Raw genomic sequence first — 14439 nt, 5'->3', positions numbered from 1 at the left:
CGTCAGGTGAGTGTGTGTGAGTGTGTGTGTGTGTGTGTGTGTGTGTGTGTGTGTGTGTGTGTGTGTGTGTGTGTGTGTGTGTGTGTGTGTGTGTGTGTGTGTGTGTGTGTGTGTGTGTGTNGTGTGTGTGTGTGTGTGTGTGTGGCAGTTAGCTGGGTTCAGTTTCCTGTCTTGGCCCAGCAAAGCCACACTGAACACCTGCCTGTCTTACTGCCTAACTGATGTACCTGTCTTAGCTATTTTACCTGTCATTCTGCACATCTTTCTTTGCGCCTCAAAGATTATGATTCAGAGTTTCTGAACAACAGAGTGAGAGTCTTAAGAAAGAGAGAATAAGGAGGGAAAAGGTGGGAGTGTGGAGGCAGCAAGATTACGGAGGGGATGGAGGATGATAACACGGCCCCAACAGTGAGTAGGTGGGGTCATGTATGTTATCAGGCTGTATCAGGAAGCCTTCTCTCCGACTTCCTCTATTTCTGCTTGCATAGCAAACCATAAGCAGACTTGTGAAAGACATTTTTTCTGTGGGCAAATGGTCACATGGTTGTAACGTACGGCAGCGTATTAATGATGATGTGATACGTGTCAGTCAGGGAGAGAGCGACATGAAGGCTGCAGCAATGTGGGTGGAGCAAAGCCCTCTAGGAAATTTTTTTAAAATTACTCATTTCATACTTTGTTATTTTTTATAAGTAAGTGCAGTTGTACAGTAAACTATATAAATATGCAGTAAATGAAAGCTGCTACAGTGAACATATATGAAGCATGCAGGGGCACCAAAATCTGGGCCCTATGGTGAAGCAGTCTCACTCGAATCCTAATGTAGGGGTGGATTGAACTCTTTTGTGCCTTTTACAAGGTGTGAAAAGGGTCTTAAAGAGGCCCCATTATCCTTTTTGCCTTTTTAAAATGTATTTTTCTTAACAAAGTTGGGTCTCTCATTCAATTTATTCAGCCAATTTAAATTTAGTTATGACACATATTATAAAAAAATGCAAACAAAACCAAACTCCTTTCAAGGCCCCTGTAGTGGGTCTAACTCCCCCCCAAGTGACGCCCCTGTATACATGTAGCACAACATAAATGATTGACACTTCACTCAGACTTCATGAGGGTTATCTGACAAATATAATGTAACAGAGACTGCTAGGTTACTGCAACACTACTTTGACAAATAACACAACAGAACTGCAGTACACCATAATACTAGAAGCAGTAGTAATATTAACTGTAATTTGTTAGTGGCTTGTTTGTGATTTTTTAAATGATATTTTCTAATGATCATTTTGGACAGCAGTTTGTTGTTAGTGTCTCATTTGTAGCATATTTGAATACTAGGGGTGGTGTGTCCCTGTATGTACCTTCAGTGACATACTAAGAGTGCATGTGTCAGTGTCATATGAGTTACGTGTAAAAACGTCTGCTGTATCTCTAACATCTAAACAACAACATCCTGTCACTGTCAGTAGTGCTGGCCAAAGGCCAAATGAGGGTCACCTTACACTTTCTATCGACATCTCAATATAAAACACTATATAAATAAATATGCAATCATGTTTATTCTTAAATACATCTCATAGAGGATGTCGTCCGCCACCAAACAACAGAAGGATTAGCGTCTGTTCTGCAAAAATATACCATTGACTTGAACTTTGTGCACACCAGTTACACAACTTGTTTAGTTTACATTGAATGTTGATGTGAAACATTTGTCATACTTCAGCTGTTTATTATAAAGACACGCCGTACGCTCTCCTCTTCATGCCTTTACTCCAGCTTCTATTTAGGCCCATTTGTTTTCTGCAGAGTTTATTAGTTTGGAAAAATGTGCCTGGGGTTGCTGCAACAATTACACTCCCTTGAAAAACATCTGTGGTCCAACTGGCCAAAGTATTTGAGTCTTTGCAAAGAAACAATGTTTTTTTTCATCAGCTTTTGCATCATGGAACAATAAAACAAAAGCGACCAAATGATTTCAGCTCAGAAGCCACGATAGTGCATTAAAAGACTGTAAAGAATTCCTTTGGTGAATCATTTGCCTCACCACACACACTTAATTGAGAGCCTTGTTATTAAATGTCACTATTCAAAGATCATCCTCTAAATTAATCAGTTATTGTGTCCAGAGGACCTCTCAGCACTTCAGCCGGCTGCGCAAAGAAGCAGCTAAATGAATTCTTTCTGAGTGTGGCTTCCTCTGCTGTGTCTGACTGCGTCTCTTCTCTCTGCTCTGTCTCTGCAGCCTCTAGCACAGTGGTGCAGGCTGCTGCCCAAAGATGCTGCCAAGATGCCGGAGAGCGCGTGGAAGCTGGTCTTCTACACCATGTCGTGGTCATACAGCACCTACCTGCTCTTCTTCACCTCCTACTCCTTTTTCCACGACCCGCCCTCTGTCTTCTACAGTAAGATACACAACTGTGTGAACATACAGCGTCACTTTAAGGTCATTTATATAGCAGTTTGTGCATTAATCCTCTTTAGGATTTGTTAACTGAACTGACTCTGCCTCTCGTCACATTGAAAGAAAAGAGTCCTTAATGGTTTTACTAATCTGCCAGTTTTAAATACATTAAATTGAAATTGAATTTACTGCTTTTAATTATTTCTTTGTGTTTTAAGTCAGTCCATATTAAATAGATATTGACCTCAGAAAAAGCGTGTTTAATAGTACTGTAACAGAGCCAGTTTCTTACCTAACCTCTCAAAGAAATGAAGTCATTTTAATCTAATGAAACAGCAGGCAGCACGGCTTAATCCTATAGAGGCTCTGTGGGGGTAAAATGCCACTTTGAGTGTTAAAGTAGGAGAATATTTATAGCAGTGAATAGTGGATATTCAGCCTGGTGGTATTATTAGTGATCAGCTGTTACTGATAAAATAACCTTCTTTTTATAGTAATCAAAGGGACAGAAAATAAATAAACAGTGTGTAAGATTTAGGGGGATTTAATGGCATCTAGAAGTAAAGATCACTGAATGCAACCAGCTGAAACTTCTACCAGTTTGAAATCATTCAGAGTTCATCATTGAGGTCTTTAACTTGAGATGAATTATCAGCAGAGGTCTCCTCTCCCAAAAAACGTATCCAGTGATTTAAACACTGAATAAATCTCTGAAACCCTTCGCAGACAGCTGCTAGCACAGCACCTGCTAAAGTGTACTCTCATTTTGTCTCTGATAAAGTAATGTGTGCTCAGCTAATTTCTGATCCAGACATTCAGGAGGTTTTTACCAGGAGCCGAATTATCTGCAGAGGTCTTTTCCTCTCCAAAACAAACGGACCCTGTGATTTAAACTGGTAAAAACACTGAATAAAGCATTTTCACATTACAAATCAGTGTTTCTCCATTGCTGTTTGGCATGTCACAGACAGTCTGCTAGCCCAGCACCTGCTAATGTGTGCTCACCTTTTCTCTCTGATAACTTAAGATCCAGACAGGAGGTTTTTAAAGGGAAGCCGAATTATCCACAGATGTCTCTTCCTCTCCAAAACAACCAAACCTGGTATTTTAAACTGATAAAATTACTTAATAACTTTAACGTTGAAAAAAAATCAGCATTTTTTTTTAGGCTCATGTCGCTCAGTAGCTACAGATTACGGTGGCTGACTCGAAAATGCAAGTGTTCCTATCTAGAGCCAGTGTTTGATTTGTCCGTTCTGGGCTACTGGAGGAACAAAGTGCCGCGACACGGTGATTTATGTAGACGAGGCTCTGCTCCCTATGTTCATGTAAATAGCTTACTCTGAGCTAACAAAAACAAAACAATTCATATTTTCAGGTGCTAAATGAAACATATATTTATGTTAAATTTCTGCCAATATATCCCGTAAACCCAACACACCTGTACCTGTACCTTTAAATAACAACAATCCCAAACAGAGCAACATTTTATAACAGAATACATTAAGTTTCACCCCAACACTTATCTGCATAATTGCACCTAAAGGATGACATTCACTGCTAATGGAGGATACATGTGAAATGGGGATTCCACTTATAATCCAGCGACGTATTTTATAGTCACTCTGCCTCCTCCATCAGACATGAAGGTGTCAGGGCTCCGGTCGAACTCCATCGCTCCGAGTGAAGCGAGCAAAGCCTGGTTGACAGCACCAGGTTCATCTTTAATAGCTGCATCACCTCTAATAGCCGTCAGCTTGAGATGTGCACAGGAGCGGCGTACTTTAACATGGCTAGACTGTAAGGGAGCGAGAAAGAGAGAGCGAAAAAGAGATGTGAAGCTAAAACGGAAGAATTTATTTGGAGAATTGGGAGAAATCAAAGTAATGCTTTGTCAGACGCGACGAGGGGTTTGTATTCTGAAGAGAAAAGAGGAAAGGAAAGGAAAAAAAAAAAAGCTTCAGTCTCTGGGAGAAAATAAAAGTCTCCAGTTCCCATGCCTCCCCTTGGCAGCTCTTCTGTTGTGATCCATCTAGCAGCTTTCTCCTCAATGTTTAATGACGGAAGGTCCAATCAATAAACATTACACACGGCCCGAATGTAACCCCATCCCACCAGAGACAAACCTTACTCAAACATTGGAGGAGAAAGTTTCCGTCCAACATCTGATAGGTTGCAGAGACTTCAGTGAGCTTAGCAGCCTTAACGTACATTTGGCCTGTTTTGCCTGTGGTACTTTAGAAACCCTCTCTAATTCCCCCGAGGTTTAACCTGATCCCTCCAGCCTCCTCCTCATACTAACTACCCCAGCTGACCCTTCACATCTGGTGAAGTCACTGTATATGACCCAGTATCTGCACATGTTGGGTATACTTGTTTCCAAATGGGTGTATATGTTTATATAACAATGACCCTGCTGTATATCCAAAGAATTCATCATCTACACAAGATGAATTCTCTTATACTTCTGCGTGGGATGGAGCTTGTGATCTATGCTTTAAATTATTAAAAATACTCTTCAGGTTGAAAATAAACATTTTAAATTAAAGTTTAGACTAAACTAAAAGTGTAAACTGAGACAAATTAATCACAAATTATTTATTTAATAAAAATCAATTAAAAAAATTAAGCAAAACTTTTAAGAATTTAGTGACTAATCATAAAACACAGAATAATGAAATTGGATAATTGGCACATTTAGCATCAGTTTAATGCAAATTTATTCACCTTGAAGATTATATAATTAACAGTTTAAAAATGTGATTTTTTTTTTTCCAGCTTCCAAACCCGTCTGTAATCTTAAATGTGTTAGAAATCATCCATTCAGTTGCTGAGTCACACTTACCTTTGCATCAAATTCTCCTGTTTTTAATGAAGGCTGCACAATATATGTTTTTTTTCATCACATGGCAATGTCAGCTTGCAGGAAAAACACATCGCGAAAGACATGCCAATATATATATATTTTTTAAATTCAACATGCAATTTGTTATTTTTTTTAGCAGTTTATAATTTATATAATAACTTAGAATTGTTACGTTATCTTAATTGTGTGAACCTGCCATGTCCGTAATGTGTCAAATAAAAATGCCATCGCTAATTATTTACCATCTTTGGTTGGCTGTGTTAGAAATTTTAAATGAAAGTTCTGATAGCATTTTGGGTGCAGGAGGCTCATCTCATTGCTCAGCATGGAATTAAAAAAAAGAGCAAGTTCAAAGTCATCAGAGGAGTGAAATCACAAAAGACGATTAAATTGATGGCATAGGTAGAATCAGCTATGTTTGTTTAACACACATTAAAAAAAGAAGAATAAAGGAGTTTTCCACCTTTAGAGGTTCTGAATAGTGGAGTCATAAATGACTGCGTGCATCATATTCAGGGAATAATATCAGTAAATTCAGACTTTGCATCTCCTGTGTGAATGCGCCACACAAAACACAGATTTATGGGGGCAGATATAGCAATTTCTAAATCACACTGAGGTCACCTGGTAATACTTGTCCTGTGCAAATAGGATTTCTTTTTTATATCTGTTTATTTATCAGAAGTAAAATTGTTACGGTGATATCAAATGTTATGCATATGCAATCTTTTGAGACAATGAGGCTTGTCTTCTTATTACTTTCTGAAAACAAGTGCCTCCTCCGCATGAGCTCCAACTGAAAGCACTGAGCCTTAAGTAAATACATCTGTTGGTATGAACTGTCTCTAACTCTAACTGATAGTTGTGATACAGTCGCCTCCTTCTGTTGAACTGTGCGAGCCAACAGTCTGAGACCCTCAACGAGAAACAAGAAGACAATAGACGACAAGAAGAAAGTGATACAATTAAATTACTTATGAGGAAGCGTTCAGTGAATGCACAGCAGTGCCAAAGGCTGCATGTCTCTCTACAAGTATTTTAATACATCTAAATGTGTAATTTCTTACACCTGGCTTCAGATCTGTATCGAAGTGAATATACTGATAGCAGATTACAGTGATTTACTGATCATTTTTACAAGGACTATACATGGATGACTTGCATACAGTTTAAAGTGAGTTACTTAAAGATCCCTGAGGTTTGGCTTTTTAAATGTATCATGTTGCGGTACTGCCCCCTATAGACAGGATGTCATCAAATAAGTGCTTTAATAATGGCACAGAGTAACGTAGTTGTAGCCACTTTTCACCACATTTAATTGAAATCACTTAATTCATTTTTTGCTGTATACTGGTAACAAACAGAAAAAGAAACGTAAATTGAAAACATAACCTCTTTGGTAATCTTCCCACTGTCTTGGAGGCTGATCAGCTTGCTGACATGAAAGGTCGTTATCTTGATTATGCTCACCTGGGCCTTCCCAAAGCTGTGCAAGGTGTTCACTCGTCCTCTCCGCTCCTCCAGCAGACACCTACCCTACATTGTTGGTTTTGGTTTGGTTTGTTCGTTTTTGTATGTTAGTTTAATAAATAATTTGTTTATAATTGGTTTTTACTAAATCTCCCTAAAGGACTCCCTCCTTGTCACATTCACTGAGCCTGTTTGTGAAATAATAAACAAACAAAAAAAATCTATCTACTATCCATTCTAGTGTCTGTATATCTGTTTTAAAAGGCCTTTGAATGCAAACAGTACAGAACAAATGTCACTTATCGCCAACATTTTTGACTGATCATGACTAATGTTTAATTAAACTGATTTCAAAGTAAAAGCTGACATTTTTTAACTTTACTATGCTGGAGTGTTTGTAAAATCCAACCTCTGATTTACTCATTTGGCGTTTTGCCTCACTGAGTTTGGGTATGTTCAGAGCTGTGTCACTGAGATGCCTGCTGCTTACAGTCTGGCACCTGGTCTCTACCCTTTTATCAGGCTCCAACCTCACCTAAGCTCTGCATGGTGCTACACGCCCAAAAACATCATGAGCACATCAAATAAGAATAGACAGTCAGAGGGAAGAGTCTCTGCAGAAAAATACACCACCACACACTTCTAGTGGGTCATAAGTCTTGTGACTCATGAGCCTATACATTGTTTTTTTTAGAAAATCCTGCACAGAATATCTTTAACTTGCTCTTTAACCTCTCCTCATATTTCTTGCCTGTTTATTTAGACTGGAAGAGTGGTATGTCAGTGCCTGCAGACATCGCCATAGCCTACCTGATCCAGGGCAGCTTCTATGGCCACTCCATCTATGCTACGGTCTACATGGACGCATGGAGGAAGGACTCTGCTGTCATGGTGGTGCACCATATCATCACGCTGGCACTCATCATCTTCTCCTATGCCTTCAGGTACTTTTGTCCAGTTTAATGTTAAGCCCAAAAAGATCTTCTTTTGAGTCTTGGAAGATTTTGGAAGTAGTTGTGAAGTGTCCTACCATTCAGTGTATGTTATCAAGCCACATCATGGAGCACATGTGTGATGAATTAAACTTTGGTCATTGTCGTACACAAACAGGCTTTCAGTGCCAAAATGGCACACAAATAAATCTGCACCAAACATTCAGCACTGAAATAACAGTGTCAGCACATAAGACTTTTAGCTTTCTGCTTGAAAATAAAGTGATTTTACAAAAAATGGGAGGTACAATAGGGTGTCTTTTTGTTATTGAATAACAATGAAAATACATTTACAGCAACTGAAAGAAATTATATATTTTCTAGACTTTTTTTCTAAGGAATTGTGACAAATACTTGCCTTAAAAATGAACTGCAATGCATTAAATCCGCAGACTGTCAGTACCCTGTTTACAGTCACAGCTTTACTCAACATGTATTAAAACTGTTTGACACCTTTCCCTACAAGACTTTCATTAAAAAATAATTTACACATACTTTTACTTTCTACTCTCTGCTGCTCAGATACCACAACGTAGGGATCCTGGTGTTGTTCCTCCACGACATCAATGACATCCAGCTGGAGTTCACCAAGCTCAACATCTACCTGAAGTCCAGAGGAGGAGGCTATCACCTGCTCAATGACGTGCTGTCCAACATGGGCTCCGTCAGCTTCAGCATCACCTGGTGAGGCTCAACAGACACACACAAACACACTTGGTCTCTGAGGCATGTTTGCAGTCTCGACAGCTGCATAATATTTCTGCCTGTGTGTTTACTCAACATAAACAGACATTAATTTCTATCTCTGTTGTGTTCTCACAGGTTCTGGTTCCGTCTCTACTGGTTCCCTCTCAAAGTGCTGTACGCCACATGTGTGTCCAGCCTCCAGTCTGTCCCCAACATCCCCTTCTACTTCTTCTTCAACGCTCTCCTCCTGGCGCTGCTGCTCATGAACATCTACTGGTTCTTGGTGAGGATTTATTACCTCAAACCGAGAAAACATTTATGGTCGATGTTGGTTTTGTCTAAACTGCCACTGCAATCTGACTTCTTTGTGTTTCCTGTTCTGTGTAGTTCATTGTGGTTTTCGTAGTGAAGGTGCTAAAGGTAAAGGAGGTGAATGATGTCAGGGAGTACGAGGACGAAGACGGCAGCAAGGCGGCAGCCGGCCTGCTTAAAGAACCTCAGGCAGCAAACAACGATGATGATGCTGGACATCATAACTCTGCCGAGGGGTAAGTTAACACTTATATAACCTAACTGTGTTCAAAAACGTTCCCCATCATGGAAATAGTGCACTTTATAGTGTGCTCACCATTTTGTAGTAGTGTTCGAATTCTCAGCAGTTAATTTTATCCACTACAGAGCGTGCTATAAAATACCCACAATGCACAGCAAATTTTAGTGTACATGTGATGTACCTTACAGTTTACTCCTGTATACCACAATGCAATGTGGTTGTATATTTCCCAAGAGTCTAGTCTGAAATCTTGTTTGGTTATTCCCTATATAGTTTACCATTTAATACACACGGCACAGAGAATAGTGAGTGAGTGACTGGTTTCAAACACAGACCCTGTCGTCTAACTCAAATGGAAGGAGTCTCTTCCTGTCTGTATATCTGTCGTACGATTTTCAACCGCACAGCGTATCGAGTGTATCTGAGGACCCAGGGAAGTGCAGCATCGAGTGTGATCTGTGGGTCGTATTAGCTAGTAGTGCTGTACACACACACTGTGTAATGTACTGAGAGGGGACCCCCTATTAGCTGTTGCAATGCTGAGCAGCATGTTGGGTACAGTTTGCTCTCTGCCACTTGCTACAGTGCATCTAAGAACGGATGAAAACAGAGAAACCGGAGATGTTACATTGTTGCAAACTTTCAAATTTCAAGCATCAGCAATGGACACTTTTGTTCCTGTTCCCAAATAGCGAGGGGTTAGCGAACTACGCACATATTTCCAAGAACGCTCATCATCAGCGGTGAAGCTCTTTGATTGAGTGGTTCTCTAGAAAACTGCAAGTGCCAGTACCCGGCAGCCAGGCAGCAGGCCTGTTCGAACAGGCATGTTTTGAACAGCTCTGCACTGGTTTGTTTAATCTGACAGAGAGACCTCAGCTCAGGGTGGAAAAATACCAGCCAACTGCTGGCAGATTTTCATTGTAAATGTTGAGTTTGAAACCAAACCAGTGGTTTTAGTTGCTATTTGTAGAGCTTCTACATCAATAAATCATTAGTTTTAGGATAGGTCTTTCTGGAGATGTCGACTATTAAGGGAAGGACTGTGTAGTTTTTCTTTACACCAGTGTTAAATCCTAATGTCTGAGACAGAGAACTGGGCATTACAACAACAAAAAATTAGTAATAAACCAGTTTATAAGTTTAGTTAAGATGTCTGAGAAGATACATTTTAAGAGTCAAACTAACAGCTCTGTAGACTATACTAGTGTCACATCAGCATACATAATGCCGCTGCTTAGCAGGAATAATATTTCCATGTTCACCACCTAAGTTTCAGGTGTTAGCATGCTAATATCTGCTAATTAGCACTAAACAAAAAGTACAACTGAGGCCAATGGGAATAATATTAGCTATTGCTAATGAATACGTTTATAATGTTAATAATAACGTTAATAATTTGGTCTAATAAGATAATTCAACTTGTCAGCGTCAGCTCTTTTTTTAACCCTTCTTAGCAGATACCGAATGGTGGTCTCTTCTAATATGAAAACAACGACTCAGCAGTTTAAGCACAATGAGCTTTAAACAAGAAAATGCTAACGTGACTAAAACCAGAGTATATCTGTTTGTGCCTTTATCTGAAGTTATGGATTCATCTGCTGACGGTCATGTGTGCCTCTATCATCTGCTGCTGATTATCATGGTAGCCTTTGACCACTGGAACTCTGAAGACCCTGAAACTGACGACATCTCCGTTACTTTCCCGTTAGTTTGGAATATTCACAGGAAAATTCAAATCTAAGACGCTGTAGTACAGTCCAGGCAATTACTCTCAATTACTGTAATTAAGAACAAATTTAAGATACTTTCCTTGAGTTTTTTCTCAGTTTTTACTTCAATAAATATTGAACTTTTCATTTCACAATTATTGGACGTGAAGTACCCTTACGAGGACAAGCGGTTACAGAAAATGACTGACTGACTGGACATGAAGTTTTAGCTTCAAGTTACTAAACAGATTAAGATAATGTTTTGTTGTAGATTAAATTACCCCACAGTCTGTACAAGCACAGCTAAAACAATAACTCCATTATAAATTTGTTGACTGACAGAAAATTAACTGGCAACTATTTGATAATTGTAGTAAAATTGTAAAATAAATAAATAAATCATAGTTTCCTATTTTAGAAATGTGAAGATTTGGTGCTTTTCCTTATAATTATTGTAATAATTTTAACAAAGATTTGATAATTTGGAAATTTTGACTGTTAATTGTACAAAAAAAAAAAACATTGTGTAAGTCTCACTTTGGGCTATAGGTCATTGTGATGAACATTTCTCACTATTTTTACAATTTTCACAAACCAGTCAGTTTATTAATAGAGAAAACAATCAGCAGATTAATTCAAAATGAAAACAGTTGCAGTCACAACATACATAGTTAAAATGAGCTCCACCTCAACCAAGTAAAATCCTGCTTTTATTTTGATACACGAGTAGCCTAATGTTAATCTAATGATATAATGTATAAAAGTGTAACAGTTACAGGAGACATTTTTCTGCATTGGGTTTACTTTTTTACTTTTAATACTTCCGTTTTCCTGATTACACTTACATACTTTTACTTACAAAGTAGCATTTTTAATTTTATTTTTTACAATGTGGTATTGGGACTTTTGGGAGAGTAAAGGATCTGATTGTTTCCTCCACCACTCTCCACACCTGAAGTTCAGGTGTAGACGCAGAGAGAGCAGCTCTCCCCCTCAGCTTGTGTAACTTGTGGCCCTCACAGATGAAATGGGATCAAAGAGCCTAAGACCATATGGAGATGTGATTATGTGGCACTTCTTATCTGTCTGACCTTGACCACCGCTGATATCCTCCCTGCCTGCTAATGCCTCACACCTGCCGATCACCTCATCTGACGAGCTTATTCTCTCCGTCTCGTCCTGTCCTGTCAGTTCCCTGACACTCTCTGTCGTCTCTCCTTACAGGAAGCACGTGCAAAACGGGATCACCAAGGAGAAGCATCTATAACAGGCTCTCCGTCGCCACCACCTGGCACTAGGCTACAAATACAAGCAAGACAAGACGCCCTCCTTGGACGGCTCACGCTCAAAAAACGTGGCTGAAGGGAAGAGTGTCACAAAAAGAAATATGGAAGGAAAATAGCAAGTTAGGCTGCAATGAGTTTTTACTCTTTTTTGTTTTAGAACATTTCATTTCATCGCTGTCGATTTGTTTTGTTTTTATTAGAGCACTGTGAATGTTATTTCAGGTGACTTTTTGTCTTATTGTTGCTAACTTTACATTTGATAGATTCAGTAGAGACAAAAACCAGTTTGAGTTAGAGTTGGACTGTGATTGTCACGTACAGTAGTAAAGGGTGTCATAATCATCGCCGTCACCCTGAACTGCGCCGCAGCACCCAAACAAGGGAACAGGATTATAGGCCCGTAGTGGTTCTGTAGACATTTAGACCGGCAGTAACCTCTAGCAAGGAAGCAATATGCTAAAACTATAGGGGTGAGCTGCGTTTGCCGTCAGTAAATAATGAATTCCTCTCCTACTTTAACCTCCGTCCATCCTCTCTGACTCCAAACATGAAGAGAAAAGGCTAAAAATCATGTTCTCAGTATCATTTTTCATGGCTGCAGTGACGCAGCAGAGCCCGCCTGGGGTTGTCTGCTGCAGTTTTACCACATGTATTGATTTTCATATCATTGCACAAGTCAGTGGTGGCGACCACACAGCTCTGGCAACCATCAGTTCGAAGTGAAAAGCCACATTGTGGCGCGTGTAGGTATGTGCGTGTGTTAGGTGTTTCAGGATGGATGTAGCCGAATCTTTTAAACTCAAAACCCTTCACAACATTTCACCTCTCAGTTTGGTCTCTTGTACTGATGATCAAGGCATTGGGAATATTTAATTGTACGGAAAAAGCTTCTTTTTTTTTTTGTCTTTGCTGCGTGTGTGTTGCAAAGCATCTGTTGCTGCACTGACATGAAGGCATACAAGCTGGTTGCTGGTTTAATGACAGCAAATAGCTAGAATTGATTGACTGGGTTTCAGTATCATCCTCATCATTTAATTTGTTTCAACAATATGAATTTGATTAACATTAATAACCAGTTTAAGGGTGGTGGCGGCTATCGGGTTCACAGAAAATTGGAACAATAGCCCTGAACTTGTGTAAAGATAAAAATCAGTATGATAAAAAAAAAAAAATATTATGTATGCACACATTATGGTATTCAGGAATGCATGACATCGAATGATTTTGGAAATATGCTATGAAATTGTCTTAAAAACAATGAAGAAAAAAATACTCTAGCTATGTAATCATAATGTCTTTATTACTGTCTAAAAATCATCCGAAAAGTGATCTTTCTTTGAAGCAGCAGTGACCACCGAGCACACGTAACATGAGCAAGCACATACAAACCGGTGTGTGATCAACCCTCATGTGACATTTAAATGTGGGTACTTTAAGATATATAGACGACAGTTAAATGGTTTCCCTGGATACACTCGGGTTTACTGTGTGTGTGTGTTTGTGTGGACGCACTGCTGCTGCACCTGCAGAAAATAAGGGATGTTTCTATTCTTCCTACCTTCTCGATCAAATTCAAGCTCTTGTTTCGATGAACGGCATGCTTGTGCTGCTGGAGCGGGCCGCAGATGTGCTGTTTTAGTTTATGTTTGTCTTCCACAATCCCCACATCTGCACGTGTGGGGAATTAAAACTAACTTTTTAATTTTACATGAAACTATTACTATTATTGCTGTAGATCAGGTTATCATTGATGATTTGGTTTTTTTTTTTGAATTGCTGCTGTTTTTTTTCCTCTGAGAGCACTGTTGGTATTCCAGTTTTGTTGTTTTTTTTTCCAGCTATGTACGAATCAGTGATCGTCTGCTCAGATCAGATAATTTCCAGGGAGAGTTGTTTTGTTCATCTGCATAACAAACATCTGGATTTAGTTTCAGATCTCTTCCGTTTTTTATCTGAATGCTGGCTTATACTCATCTTACTGTAGTCATTATACACCTGTACTGTAAAGTAACATGGTTTATCAGACATGTTGCTGTGTAATATATCAGACATTCGGAGTCCTGTGGCTGACTGGTTTTACTAGCATGGTGTTATGGCAGGAAGTGACCTCCGAGGTCTTAACTGCTCAACTGTGAGACTAGATGATCCATAGTTTGCTGATGTTTTTGTGACATGATGACAGATGGCAGGAGTGATGTTTGCAGTAAACCCACAAAGACCTGTGATCTGGACCTGGTACTGTGTGCGAAAGGTGCACCTTTAATATTTCCCCCACTGTGTCCGACTACAAACAGTCCTGTGATGTGATGTACGAGTGAGTAACTACTACTCGGGGTGGGCGATATGAAGAAATACACCACCAGACGATATTAATTTGCTGTACTGTTTACACCATGGTGTCAGTGTTGTAAATCAATGAACTGTTGTATGGAAACATTGAATTTTATATTCAGGCATCTAAAACACTTTTGT

General features: G+C 39.3%; 1 protein-coding gene across 1 annotated transcript in view; it reads left to right on the top strand.

Annotated features, from left to right (window-relative positions):
• The window catches only part of cers1 (ceramide synthase 1), a 31287-nt gene extending 17263 nt beyond the window's left edge, over nt 1-14024 (top strand). The window contains exons 2-7 of the mRNA XM_042516786.1: nt 2243-2402; nt 7501-7681; nt 8252-8413; nt 8552-8699; nt 8804-8964; nt 11906-14024. Coding sequence (XP_042372720.1) covers nt 2243-2402; nt 7501-7681; nt 8252-8413; nt 8552-8699; nt 8804-8964; nt 11906-11948 — 855 coding nt within the window. The 3' untranslated portion in view covers nt 11949-14024. The remainder of the gene's footprint in view (nt 1-2242; nt 2403-7500; nt 7682-8251; nt 8414-8551; nt 8700-8803; nt 8965-11905) is intronic.
• Nucleotides 14025-14439: the final 415 nt, after the last annotated feature.

This window comes from Plectropomus leopardus, chromosome 3, assembly GCF_008729295.1.
Source record: "Plectropomus leopardus isolate mb chromosome 3, YSFRI_Pleo_2.0, whole genome shotgun sequence".
NCBI lineage: Eukaryota > Metazoa > Chordata > Actinopteri > Perciformes > Serranidae > Plectropomus > Plectropomus leopardus.
This window is presented reverse-complemented; position numbering and strand designations above follow the sequence as displayed.